Below are 14,639 nucleotides of genomic sequence, written 5' to 3'. Positions count from 1 at the left end.
AAAGACTCCACTCCAAAACTGCTAGAACTTGTACAGGAATTCAGTGAAGTGTCAGGATATAAAATCAATGCACAGAAATCAGTTGCATTTCTGTACACTAACAACAAGATAGAAGAAAGAGAAATTAAGGAGTCAATCCTATTTACAATTGCACCCAAAACTATAAGATACCCAGAGGTATGGGTTTATTTCTTGATTCTCAATTGTATTGTACTGATAAATGAATAAATACCAATACTGTCTATCCTTATGCCAGTACCGCATCATCTCGATGACTATAGCTTTGTAGTAAATTTTGAAATTGGGAAATGTGAGTCTTCCAAATTTGTTCTTATTCAAGATTGCTTTGGCTTATTCTGCATTCCTGGTAATTCCATATGAATTTTATCATCAGTTTGTCAACTTGTACTAAGAAGTCAGCTTGGATTCTGATAGGGATTACATAAATACATAAGTGGGGGAATACTGCCATACTCACAGCGTCAGCTCTTCTCATCCTGGAACAGGGATGTTTTCCCACGGAGTTAGATTTTCTTTAACGAAATAAAAATGATGTTGTATGGCTTTCAGAGCACGAGTTTTGCAGTTATCTTGTTCCTAAGTATTTATTCATTTTACCTAATTTATGTTAGTTATCAGCATACACTTGTTCATAGTAATTCTCTGTAATTCTTTTTATTTCTGTAAGGCTGACCGCCGTGACCCCTTTGTTTCTGATTCTCATCATTTGAGCTTTCTCCTTCTCTTCTTCTCTTTTTTATGATCAGTGTAGCTAAAGTGGTGTCAATTTGCCATCTTTTCGAAGAGACTGTTTTATTGATTTTTCTTTATTATTTTTCTATTCTCTATTTCACTTATTTATGCCCAACTCTTATTATTTCCTTCCTTCTGCTTGTCTGCTGTGTCTTAAAGTGAAAGTTCAGGTTATTTATTTGAGACGTTTCTCCTTTCTTAATATATGTACTTATTAGCGATAAACCTTTCTTAATATATGTACTTATTAGCGATAAATCTCTAAGAAGTGTTTTAACTGCCTCCTGTAAGTTCTGGTATTTTGTTCTTTACTTTCATTTAAAAGTATCTTATGATCTCCCTTTTGATTCTTCTTCGACCTTATAGTTATTAAGGAGTGCACTGTTTAACTTATGAATCCCCCCAATCTGTTTCCTGTTACTAAATTCTAATTTCACTCCACTGTGTTCCACCCATTTTAATGTATTGGGGTTTGTGTGATGGCACAGCCTATGTTCTATCCTAGAGGGTGTGCCGTGTGCATTTCTGAAGAAGGATATTCTGCTGTTGTTGGCCGAGGTGTCTGGCAGATCTGTTCGGTCTTGCCGGTTTATCGCGCTGTTCTTTGTGTCCTTGTGGATCTTCTCTGCAGTTGTTCTATCCATTGTTGAAGTTGGGATAGTGAGGTCTTGAACTAATATTCTTTTTTTTCCTTTATGTCTGTCAGCTTTTGCTTTGTGTATTTCAGTGTTGTTGTTGTTTGCATATATGTTTACAATTCTTATATATTCTCCATGGATTGACCTTTTTATCATTAAAAATGTCTTTGTGTCCAGTAACAATTTTCGTTTTACGTCCACTTTATCTGATGTTAGTAAACCATGAATATTTTCTTACGGATGCTGTTTCCATGATATATCTTTTCCTGTCCTTTTGCTTTCAATCTAGCTGTATCTTTTACTCGTAAATGTGTTCCTGTAATGAGTGTATGGTTTAATCTCAATTTGATCCTAACAATCTTCCCTTTGATTGTATGAGTTAATTCACATATAATGTTCTTATTGATAATAGTTGATCCTCATTATTCACGGAGTTTTGCAATTGCAACTTCACCTACTCACTAACATGGATTTGTAACCTCAAAGTCAGTACTCATGGTGCCTTCACAGTCATTCCTGGACATGCACAGGTCAGCAAAATATTGGGTGTCCCCACATGCATGTTTCCAGCTGAGGTCAAACAACTCCACCTCTTGCTTCAGTTCATGCTGCAAACAAGTATCCTGGGCGTCTATTTAAGCCACGTTCTCCAGGCTCTTGTGCTTCTTATTGGTGACGTCACGATTTGAAATGGCCTCCTAAGTGCAAGAAGGCTGTGATGTGCCTCACAGGGAAAATGCTTGTGTTAGATAAGCTTCATTCAGGGGTGAGCTATATTGCTATTGGGAGTGACTTCAGTGTTAGGGCCAGCAACAAATAATAAATATTCCTTGTGAAATGATAATGTATATCAACATATATGTGTGTAATAAAATATAAATGTCTCTGTCCCTCATTCTGGCTGTCCTTTGGTCTTTGACTCCAGTTTCTGACACTGAGCTCCTAAATCCCTTAGAATTTCCTGGGTGGTTGAAACAATTTCTGTTATAATGAAGTGATTCTTAATTGGCCTCAGGATGGGTCTAGTCACCAGAAAGACCAAGCTTAGATTAGAAGCTTGGTGCTTTCAGCCCCATCCCCAACGTCAGGAAAGAGGAGAGGAACTAGAAATTGAGTTAATAATCAACCATGTGTGCATGATGAAACCTCCATAGAAATCCCAAATGCAGGGAACTCTGAAAACTTCCAGTTTGCTGAATGTGTCCACGTGCCAGGAGGTTGGCACAGTCCAGTTCCACCGGGAGAGAAGCTCCTTTACTCAGGACCCCTGCAGACCTCGCCCTTGCTATCCTTCCATGTGGCTGTTTGTCTCTATCCTAAAAATATTCCTTGCAATAAGTCAGCAGTAGGAAGTCAGTTCTTTTCCAGGGTTTTGTGAGCTCCTCTAGCAACGTGTTGAACCCACGGAGGAGGTCATAGAAACCTCTGCCTTGTAGCCAAGTCACAGGTTGTGGGTCACTGGGCCTCTACTGTTGGCCTCCGAAGTGCGGGTGGTCTCATGAGTCTGGGCTCTTAACCTGGGGTTCTGCACCACTGTCAGTACGGAACTGAACTGAGGATTCCCAGAAGGTGTTAGAGAGCTGGTCCTCGGGAAAAACCCACACACCCGGTGTCAGAAGCGTTACACGTGCGTGAAGGACGACACTGCGTTTTTCCCAGGCACACACATCGATCAGTTGACGAAAATGGGACCAGGCCCACAGGAAGCTACATCTAGAGCCCCTAGGAGTGATGGTCAATATTTGCTAACCCAGCACGTGCAGTGATGTTCCGTAACACATCGCCGTTAGTGGCGCGAATGGGCTGTGGCTGGATCTTGCCGGCCACGTCTCTGTCTTGCCTCCTCTGTGTCTCGCGTCTCTTACGTGTGTGTTCCTCTTGTCCTTCTTTGGTGTGCTCTTTTGTGCTTCGCAGATATTTTTGCATGCAGCGTTTTTATTTCTTTAATGATTTTTCACTGTTTTGTTTGTTTGTTTGTTTGTTTTGTTTTGTTTTTTTAGTTTTTCCGAGTTTTGCTCTGGGGCGTCCATATGTTTACTTTAACGTGGCAGATTCAGCTTCCGACTCACACTAAGTCAATTCCAGTGACGTAAACACAGGCTCTTTTTCATACAGTGCTCCGTCCCTTCTTGTCCCTTCGTGGTCTTGCTGTTACATACACTCCGCCTGCCAATGTTAAAAACCTCTCGATATATTGGTATAATTATTACGTAATATGCTTTTACGACTCCTAAGAAGCTGCGAGAAGACAGGAAAGCAAGGGTTGTATTTACAGCTTTGGTTCTCCTAGCCTTTTCATCATCTCTTGTTCCCTTGACATTTCCCTGTGGGTCCAAGGTGCCATCTGCGGTCATTTCCTCCACCCACTGCAGCTTTGCTCCCACCTGCCTCCTTTGTTGTTGTTGAATTCATCTCCTCACACCCCAGACCCCGCAATGCAGTCTGGGCGTCCTGCTGCAGGCAGCTGCTTTAGTCGGAGAAGCAAACCACAGGACACTCAGTAAAGGAGGAAAGCTCGGGGCCACCCGTCTGTTGTAATCGGTCACCACCTTGACTGGCGGCTCGGAGTCCCCCAGCAGGTCAGAGTTCCCAACCCAAGGGACTCCCCACAGTGTGTCTTATAAGGTGGGACTGCCAGCATCAAATTCCCTCAGTGTTTTCTTATCTGGGATTGTATTCGGGCTCATTTGTAAACATAGCTTTGTTGGATGGAGGATTCTTTTTTTTTTTTTAAAAGATTCTATCCATTCATCTGACAGAGAGATGAATGACAAGTAGGCAGAGAGGCAGGCAGAGAGAGAGGAGGAAGCAGGCTCCCCGCCGAGCGGAGAGCCCGATGAGGGGCTCGATCCCGGAACCCTGGGATCATGACCCGAGCCAAAGGCAGAGGCCTTAACCCACTGAGCCACCCAGGCGCCCCAGATGGAGGATTCTTGATTGACTTTTTTTTTTTCCCTTGAGCACTCTTGTCGGTCTTTTGTGTGTATCTTATTTGGAGTTCATTGTGCTCTCCAGATCTATGCATTATAGTTTTTAGACAGATGTGGAAGGTTTAAACGCATGATGTCTTTGAGAGAATAACATGGCTCCACTGAGGACTGATTATCCTGTGGCCCCAGGGACAGCCGCCAGCCCCACCCCTCAGAGGTCAGGGACACTTTCAACCCTGCAGCCCACTGACCCCCAACAAGCCCTGGATGGAGCCCCGCAGCTCAGAGCATCACCAAGGGTCCTGCCTTGCACCTTCAGAGACTTGACAGAAGAGAGTGACCAAGTGTCCATGAGGACGTAAGGGCCATGCCAGAAGCTGTGTACCCACCGCAGTACTCAGGTCTCAGTACTGGGGCATGAAGCAGTGAAGCAAACCCACTGCCTGCCGTGGTCCTTCCTACTGTGCTAGCCTGCATCCTTTATCGTGGCACCTTCTGGGAGCCCATCTCTGTCCCCAGGGCACTTTCCTCATACCTGCCTCAGGGCTCACTCCTGGGAGACACATGCCCCATCAACACCCGCTACAGCCAGCAGCACCAACCCACAAAGTGCCCCCTGCCCCACAACCAGCCCAGCTGAGCGTCTCTCCCTTTGCTCAAAGCCCAAACTCTAGGGCGCCCCATCCTCATCTCTTCCTTGGGGTAGAAGGGCAACCCCTTGTCATTTTAAGGGGTCATTTTAAGGAAACCACCTGATTTCTTTGGTCTCTACAAAAGCATCAAAGCATTTCTACTGTCTTTCCTCTGGGGACAAACACAGGTCAGGATAGGCTTGAACTCCACTCAGGAGCCTCACAGGCCAGCAGCCTCACAGGGAACCAGCACCAGGAACACATCACAACACTAAGCACCAACAAGGAAGGGAAGGCTTCGCTAAGCCTACGGTTGGGACAACATACACATCACGGTGGGTATAAAAGTCAGCAGCCTGAGCACCTCCCACAGTCACGCACTCACACTCACACACACTCACACTCACAGCCTCCTCCAGCCCCACCGCCCCCGCCATGGCCGCGTCCACCCTGTCCGTCTGCTCCAGCGACTGCAGCTACGGCAGCCGCGTCTGCCTGCCCGGCTCCTATGACGCCTGCCCTGACTCCTGGCAGGTGGACGACTGCCCAGAGAGCTGCTGCGAGCCCCCCTGCTGCGCCCCCCCCTGCTGTGCCCCCTCCTGCCTGACCCTCATCTGCACCCCTGCGAGCTGTGGGTCCAGCCCCTGCCAGTCAGCCTGCACCAGCTCCTGCCAGCCCTCCTGCTGCAGCTCCTCCCCCTGCCAGGAAGACTGCTGTGTGTCTGTCTGCTGCCAGCCCGTCTGCTGCACCCCTGTCTGCTGCAAGCCCGTCTGCTGCACCCCTGTCTGCTGCAAGCCCGTCTGCTGCACCCCTGTCTGCTGCAAGCCCGTCTGCTGCACCCCTGTCTGCTGCCAGGCCTCCCCCTGCGCAGGCTCTTCATGCTGCCAGCAGTCTAGCTGCCAGGCCTCTTGCTGCAGCTCCTCCCCCTGCCAGGAAGACTGCTGCACCCCTGTCTGCTGCAAGCCCGTCTGCTGCACCCCTGTCTGCTGCAAGCCCGTCTGCTGCACCCCTGTCTGCTGCAAGCCCGTCTGCTGCACCCCTGTCTGCTGCAAGCCCGTCTGCTGCACCCCTGTCTGCTGCAAGCCCGTCTGCTGCACCCCTGTCTGCTGCAAGCCTGTCTGCTGCAAGCCCGTCTGCTCTGGACCCTCCCCCTGCTCGGCTTCCTCCTGCTGTGCCCCCACCCCCTCCTGCCAGCCCAGCTGCTGCCGCCAAGCCTCCTGCGTGTCCCTGCTCTGCCGCCCTGTGGGCTCCCGCCAGGCCTGCTGCATGCCCGCCTCGGCCCAGAAGTCCTGCTGCTGATGGGCCCATCCTTCCACCGCTACTGGGCCAGCTCCCACTTCCACCTGAAATATCTGAAACCTTGAGCTCCGGTCTGGGGCCTCCTTCTGTCCCAATACACCCACCTCAGCAAGCAAGGCCGGCCGTTACTGTCTAGCTGGCTCTTGGGCATCTCCAAGCTCCCTCCGGGCCGTGTCCCTCCCAGCCTCCTCCTCTTCATTCTGGCTGGATTGAGGGCACTTTGTCCTGCTCAATGTGAGTGACCTGTGAGTGACCTGTCTGTTGATCAATAAAGTCATTGTCATCCTTCTCCAAAGGCCTTGAATGCGTGCTTGGGCAAATCACAGGGAAGGGCCCTGATGCTGCACAGGGCAGGGCTGTGTCCAGGGCCACTGTACCCGGGGCAGGGCTGGCCACCTGCACACCCAAGTGGCAGATGGCCGCTTCACTCAGTCAGCTGATTTAAATGCTAATTTCACCTAAAAACGATCTTCACAGCAACGTCTGTGTGCGTTTGACCAAAAAACAGAGCCCGATGTCCTGGCCACGATGACATACAAAGTTAACTGTCCCAGGGACCAACGGCCAGGGGGCGGGGGGTTGGGAATGGTGGGTCTCTTTGGGACTCCGCTCTGGAAATCAAGTACTGGAGGAAACAGGGAGGAGGCATTCCCGCTGGCCCCAGGTGCCTCCCCTGGAGGGTGCAGGCCTTGTCTGGGCCATGGATGGCCCCAGTGAGGAAGAGCCATGTCCGGGAGGCCTCACACACCCACATTAAAGGGAAACCATGCCTCGCAACACTGTGCCGGAGGAAGCCAAGGTCAGAAGGACCAGGAGTCGGTGGCGAGTGTTTCCTGGCCCGGAGCCTTGGCTCCAGGGTGACTGCAGTGTAGCCGGCTGGCCAGTGGCCCAGGGTCCTGGTGGATGGAACAGTGCTCCCCGGGTGTGGTACAAGGCGTGTCCTGTCCCTCCAACCTGGTTCCGCAGCCGCACCATCCTCCTGAGAGCTGGAGCCGCGAATGGCCACACGCATAGGCCTGGCCTCTGCCCTCCTCTGCCCTGCCCCAGCCAAGTCATCTTCTGACTCACCCTCTCCTGCCCTGCCTGGGGCCACCTGGGAGCCCTGCCTGTCTGGGTTCTCCCCCTCCTCCCAGCAGCCCTGCTCCGCACACAGCCCTGCAGAGCCCCCGAAAGCCCGCAGAGCCCCTGCCCTGGAGACACACCGTGTGATGGTGTCAAGGCGGAGCCGGAGTGGATAATATTGAGGAATGTGTCCTCTATCCCTACACTTTGAAGAGTTTTGATCATGAAGGGATGCTGTACTTTGTCAAATGCTTTTTCAGCATCTATTGAGAGTATCATATGGTTCTTGTTCTTTCTTTTATTAATGTGTTCTATCACATTGATTGATTTGCAGATGTTGAACTAAACTTGCAGCCCTGGAATAAATCCCACTTGACCGTGGTGAATAATCCTTTTACTGTGCTGTTGGATCCTATTGGCTAGTATTTTGGTGAGAATTTTCGCATCCATGTTCATCAAGGATATTGGTCTGTAATTCTTCTTTTTGATGGAGTCTTTGTCTGGTTTTGGGATCAAGGTAATGCTGGTATCATAAAATGAGTTTGGAAGTTTTCCTTCTATTTCTATTTTTTGGAACAGTTTCAGGAGAATAGGAATTGGTTATTCTTTAAATGTTTGGTAGAATTCCCCTGGGAAGCCGTCTGGCCCTGAGCTCTTGTTTGTTTGGAGATTTTTGATGACTGTTTCAATCTCCTTACTGGTGATGGGTCTGTTTACATTTTCTATTTCTTCTTGGTTCAGTTGTGGGAGTTTATATGTCTCTAGGAATGCATCCATTTCTTCCAGATTGTCAAATTTGCTGGCATAGAGTTGCTCATAATATGTTCTTAGGGGGCGCCTGGGTGGCTCAGTGGATTAAGCCACTGCCTTCGGCTCAGGTCATGATCTCAGGGTCCTGGGATCGAGCCCCACATCAGGCTCTCTGCTCCGCAGGGAGCCTGTTTCCTCCTCTCTCTCTGCATGCCTCTCTGCCTAGTTGTGATTTCTCTCTGTTAAATAAATAAAATATTTAAAAAAATATGTTCTTAGGATTGTATTATGTTGGTGTTGGCTGTGATCTCTCCTCTTTCATTCCTGATTTTATTTATTTGGGTCCTTTCTCTTTTCTTTTTGATAAGTCTGGCCAGGGGTTCATCAGTCTTATTAATTCTTTCAAAGAACCAGCTCCTAGTTTCACTGATGTGTTCTACTGTTTTATTGGGTTCTATTTCATTGATTTCTGCTCTGCTCTTTATTATTTCTCTTCACCTGCTGCGTTTAGATTTATTTGCTTTCTCCAGCTCCTTTAGATGTAGGGTTACGTTGTGTATTTGAGACATTTCTTGTTTCTTGAGAAAGGCTTGTATTGCTATATAATTTCCTCAGAACTGCCTTTGCTGTGTCTCACAGATTTTGAACAGTTGCATTTTCCTTTTCATTTGTTTCCATGAATTTTTTTTTATTTTAATTTATTTATTTTTATTTGCTTATTTACAGCATAACAGTGTTCATTGTTCTGGCATCACACCCAGTGCTCCATGCAGTACGTGCCCTCCCTATTACCCACCACCTGGTTCCTCAACCTCCCACCACACCCCACCCCCTCCCGCCGCCCCTTCATAACCCTCTGGTTGTTTTTCAGAGTCCACAGTCTCTCATGGTTCATCTCCCCTTCCAGTTTCCCTCAACTCCCTCTCCTCTCCATCTCCCCATGTCCTCCATGTTATTTGTTATGCTCCACAAATAAGTGAGACCATATGATACTTGACTCTCTCTGCTTGACTTATTTCGCTCAGCATAATTTCTTCCAGTCCTGTCCATGTTGCTACAAAAGTTGGGTATTCGTCCTTTCTGATGGAGGCATAATACTCCATTGTGTATATGGACCACATCTTCCTAATTCTTCTTCAATTTCCTGGTTGACCTGTTCATTCTTTAGTAGGATGCTCTTTAGCCTCCATTCTTTACAACTTTCCTCTTGTGGTTGAGCTCTAGATTCAGAGCATTGTGGTCTGAAAATATGCAGGAAATGATCCTAATCTTTTGATACCAGTTGAGACCTGATTTGTGACCCAGGATGTGATCTATTCTGGAGAATGTTCCATGTGCACTAGAGAAGAATGTGTATTCTGTTGCTTTGGGATGGAATGTTCTGAATATATCTGTGATGTCCATCTGGTCCAGTGTGTCATTTAAGGCCTTTATTTCCTTGTTGATCTTTTGCTTGGATGATCTGTCCATTACAGTGAGGGGAGTGTTAAAGTCCCCTACTATTATTGTATTATTATTGATGTGTTTCTTTGATTTTGTTATTAATTGGTTTATATAGTTGACTGCTCCCATGTTAGGGGCATAGATATTTAAAATTGTTAGATCTTCTTGGTGGAAAGACACTTTGAGTATGATATAGGGTCATTCCTCATCTCTTATTATAGTCTTCGGTTTAAAATCTAATTGATCTGATATAAGGATTGCCACCCCAGCTTTCTTCTGATGCCCATTAGCATGGTAAATTCTTTTCCACCCCCTCACTTTAAATCTGGAGGTGTCTTTGGGTTTGAAATGAATTTCCTGTAGACAGCATATAAATGGGATTTGTTTTTTAATCCATTCTGATACCCTGTGTCTTTTGATTGGGGCATTTAGCCCATTTGCATTCAGGGTAACTATAGAGAGATATGAATTTAGTGCCATTATATTGCCTGTAAGGTGACTGTTACTGTATATTGTCTCTGTTCCTTTCTGATCTACTACTTTTAGGCTCTCTCTTCGCTTAGAGGACCACTTTCAGTATTTCCTGTATGGCTGGTTTGGTGTTTACAAATTCTTTTAGTTTTTGTTTGTCCTGGAAGCTTTTTATCTCTCCTTCTATTTTCAATGACAGCCTAGCTGGATATAGTATTCTTGGCTGCATGTTTTTCTCGTTTAGTGCTCTGAATATATCATGCCAGTTCTTTCTGGCCTGCCAGGTCTCTGCGGATGGTCTGCTGCCAATCTAATATTTTTAACACTGTAGGTTACAGACTTCTTGTCCTGGGCTGCTCAGGGTTTTCCCTTTGTCTCTAAGACTAGTAAGTTTTAATATTAGAAGACGGGGTATGGACCTATTTTTATTGATTTTGAGGGGGGTTTCTGTGCCTCTTGGATTTTGATGCTTGTTCCCATGGCCCTATTAGGGTAATTCTCTACTATAATTCACACTGGACCAGATGGACATCACCGATATATTCAGAACATTTCATCCCATGAATACACATTCTTCTCTAGTGCACCTGGAACATTTTCCAGAATAGATCACATCCTGGGTCACAAATCAGGTATCAACCGGTACCAAAAGAATGGGATCATTCCCTGCATATTTTCAGACCACAATGCTCTGAAGCTAGAACTCAATCACAAGAGGAAAGCTGGAAAGAACCCAAATACATGGAGACTAAACAGCATCCTTCTATGGAATGAATGGGTCAACCAGGAAATTAAAGAAGAATTGAAAAAATTCATGGAAACAAATGATAATGAAAACACAACGGTTCAAAATCTGTGGGACACAGCAAAGGCAGTCCTGAGAGGAAAATATTTAGCGGTACAAGTCTTTCTCAAGAAACAAAAAAGGTCTCAAGTACACAACCTAACCCTACACCTAAAGGAGCTGGAGAAAGAACAAGAAAGAAACCCTAAACCCAGCAGGAGAAGAGAAATCATAAAGATCAGAGCAGAAATCAATGAAATAAAGGATCATGTCATCTGCGAAGAGAGAGAGTTTGACTTCTTCCTTGCCAATTTGGATACCTTTTATTTCTCTTTGTTGTCTGATTGCCGTTGCTAGAACTTCTAATACTATGTTGAACAAGAGTGGTGAGAGTGGGCATCCTTGTCGTGTTCCTGATCTCAACGGGAAGGCTGCAAGCTTTTTCCCATTGAAGATGATATTTGCTGTGGGTCTTTCATAGATAGATTTTATGAAGTTCAGGAATGTTCCCTCTATCCCTATACTTTGAAGCGTTTTCATCAGGAACGGATGCTGGATTTTGTCAAATGCTTTTTCTGCATCAATTGAGAGGACCATGTGGTTCTTCTCTCTTCTCTTATTGATGTGTTCTATCACACTGATTGATTTGCGAATGTTGAACCAACCTTGCAACCCAGGGATGAATCCCACCTGGTCATGGTGGATAATCTTTTTAATGTGCTGCTGGATCCTGTTTGCTAGGATCTTGTTGAGAATCTTTGCATCCATATTCATCAGTGATATTGGTCTGAAATTCTCCTTTTTGGTAGGGTCTTTGCCTGGTTTGGGGATCAGGGTAATGCTGGCTTCATAGAAAGAGTCTGGAAGTTTTCCTTCTGCTTCAATTTTTTGGAACAGCTTCAGGAAAATTGGTGTTATTTCTCCTTTGAAAGTTTGGTAGAATTCCCCAGGGAATCCGTCAGGTCCTGGGCTCTTGTTTTTTGGGAGGTTTTTGATCACTGCTTCAATCTCATTACTAGATATCGGTCTATTCAGGTTGTCAATTTCTTCCTGGTTCAATTTTGGGAGTTTGTAACTTTCCAGGAATGCATCCATTTCTTCTAGGTTGCTTAGCTTATTGGCATATAACTGTTGGTAATAATTTCTGATGATTGTTTCTATTTCCTTGGTGTTAGTTGTGATCTCTCCCTTTTCATTCATAATTTTATTAATTTGGGCTTTCTCTCTTTTCTTTTGGATTAGTGTGGCCAATGGTTTATCGATCTTATTGATTCTTTCAAAAAACCAGCTTCTAGTTTCATTGATACGTTCTACTGTATCTCTCGTTTCTACCTCATTGATCTCTGCTCTAATCTTGATTATTTCCCTTCTTGCATGTGGAGTTGGTTTGATTTGTTGTTGATTCTCCAGTTCTTTAAGGTGTAGAGACAGCTGGTGTATTCTGGATTTTTCAATGTTTTTGAGGGAGGCTTGGATGGCTATGTATTTCCCCCTTAGAACCGCCTTTGCTGTATCCCATAGGTTTTGGACCGAGGTGTCTTCATTCTCATTGGTTTCCATGAATTGTTTAAGTTCGTCTTTGATCTCCTGGTTGATCCAAGCATTCTTAAGCAAGGTGGTCTGAAAAAAAAAAAAAAGAAATCAATGAAATAGAAATGAAAAAAACAATAGAAAAAATCAATGAAAGTAGGAGCTGGTTCTTTGAAAGAATCAATAAGATTGATAAACCCCTGGCCAGAATATCAAAAAGAAAAGAGAAAGGACCCAAAAAAATAAAATCATGAATGAAAGAGGAGAGATCACAACTAACACCAAAGAAATACAGACAATTATAAGAACATACTATGAGCAACTCCACGCCAACAAATTTGACAATCTGGGAGAAATGGATGCATTCCTAGAGACATATAAACTACCACAACTGAACCCAGAAGAAAGAAAAACCTGAACAGGCCCATAACCAGTAAGGAGATTGAAATAGTCATCTATGCAAAACCCACCACAAATATCATTTTCAATGGAGAAAAACTGAAAGCTTTTCCGCTAAGGTCAGGAACACGGCAGGGATGTCCATTATCACCACTGCTGTTCAACATAGCACTAGAAGTGTTAGCCTCAGCAATCAGACAACAAAAGGAAATTAAAGGCCTCCAAGTCAGCAAAGAAGTCAAACTATCACTCTTTGCAGATGATATGATACTCTATGTGGAAAACCCAAAAGACTCTACTCCAAAACTGCTAGAACTTGTACAGGAATTCAGTAAAGTGTCAGGATATAAAATCAATGCACAGAAATCAGTTGCATTTCTGTACACCAACAACAAGACAGAAGACAGAGAAATTAAGGAGTCAATCCCATTTACAATTGTACCCAAAACTATAAGATACCTAGGAATAAACCTAACCAAAGAGGCTAAGAATCTATATGCAGAAAACTATAAAGTACTCAGGAAAGAAATTGAGGGAGACACAAAGAAATGGGAAAATGTTCCATGCTCCTGGATTGGAAGAATAAATATTGTGAAAATGTCTATGCTACCTAAAGCAATCTACACATTTAATGCAATCCCTATCAAAATACCATCCATTTTTTTCAAAGAAATGGAACAAATAATCCTAAAATTTATATGGAACCAGAGAAGACTTTGAATAGCCAATGGAATATTGAAAATGAAAGCCAAAGTTGGTGGTATCACAATTCCGGACTTCAACTCTATTACAAAGCTGTCATCATCTAGACAGCATGGTACTGGCACAAAAACAGACACATAGATCAGTGGAACAGAATAGAGAGCCCAGAAATCCACCCTCAACTCTATGGTCAACTAATCTTCGACAAAGCAGGAAAGAACATCCAATGGAAAAAAGACAGTCTCTTTAATAAATGGTGCTGGGAAAATTGGACAGCCACATACAGAAAAATGAAATTGGTCCACTTCGTTACACCACACACGAAAATGGACACAAAATGGATGAAGGACCTCAATGTGAGAAAGGAATCCATCAACATCCTTGAGGAGAACACAGGCAGCAACCTCTTCGACCTCAGCCGCAGCAACATCTTCCTAGGAACATCGCCAAAGGCAAGGGAAGCAAGAGCAAAAATGAACTATTGGGATTTCATCAAGATCAAAAGCTTTTGTACAGCAAAGGAAACAGTTAACAAAACCAAAAGACAACTGACAGAATGGGAGAAGATATTTGCAAACGACATATCAGATAAAGGGCTAGTGTCCAAAATCTATAAGGAACTTAGCAAACTCAACACCCAAAGAACAAACAATCCAATCAAGAAATGGGCAGAGGACATGAACAGACATTTCTGCAAAGAAGACCTCCAGGTGGCCAACAGACACATGAAAACATGCTCCACATCACTCGGCATTAGGGAAATACAAATCAAAACCACAATGAGATATCACCTCACACCAGTCAGAATGGCGAAAATTAACAAGTCAGGAAATGAGAGATGCTGGTGAGGATGCGGAGAAAGGGGAACCCTCCTACACTGTTGGTGGGAATGCAAGCTGGTGCAACCACTCTGGAAAACAGCATGGAGGTTCTTCAAAATGTTGAAAATAGAACTACCCTATGACCCAGCAATTGCACTACTAGGTATTTACCCTACAGATAGAAACGTAGCGATCCGAAGGGGCACATATAAACCCGAATGTTTATAGCAGCAATGTCCACAATCGCCAAACTATGGAAAGAACCTAGATGTCCATCAACAGATGAATGGATAAAGAGGGTGTGGTGTATATACACAATGGAATACTATGCAGCCATCAAAAGAAATGAAATCTTGCCACTTGCGACGACATGGATGGAACTAGAGGGAATCATGCTTAGTGAAATAAGTCAATCGGAGAAAGAC

General features: G+C 44.8%; 2 protein-coding genes across 2 annotated transcripts in view; both read left to right on the top strand.

Moving 5' to 3' along the window:
• TSPEAR (thrombospondin type laminin G domain and EAR repeats) overlaps positions 1-14,639 on the top strand; it is a 67,946-nt gene that overhangs the window by 13,754 nt on the left and 39,553 nt on the right. The window lies entirely within an intron of this gene.
• On the top strand, positions 5,389-6,252 carry LOC123939658 (keratin-associated protein 10-4-like). The gene has a single exon (XM_046001430.1). It carries the CDS (start codon positions 5,389-5,391, stop codon positions 6,250-6,252), a length of 864 nt encoding a protein of 287 aa, XP_045857386.1.

Source organism: Meles meles, chromosome 4 (genome assembly GCF_922984935.1).
Source record: "Meles meles chromosome 4, mMelMel3.1 paternal haplotype, whole genome shotgun sequence".
Lineage (NCBI taxonomy): Eukaryota > Metazoa > Chordata > Mammalia > Carnivora > Mustelidae > Meles > Meles meles.
Note: the sequence above shows the minus strand (reverse complement) of the source record. Positions and strands in the feature narration are given on the sequence as shown.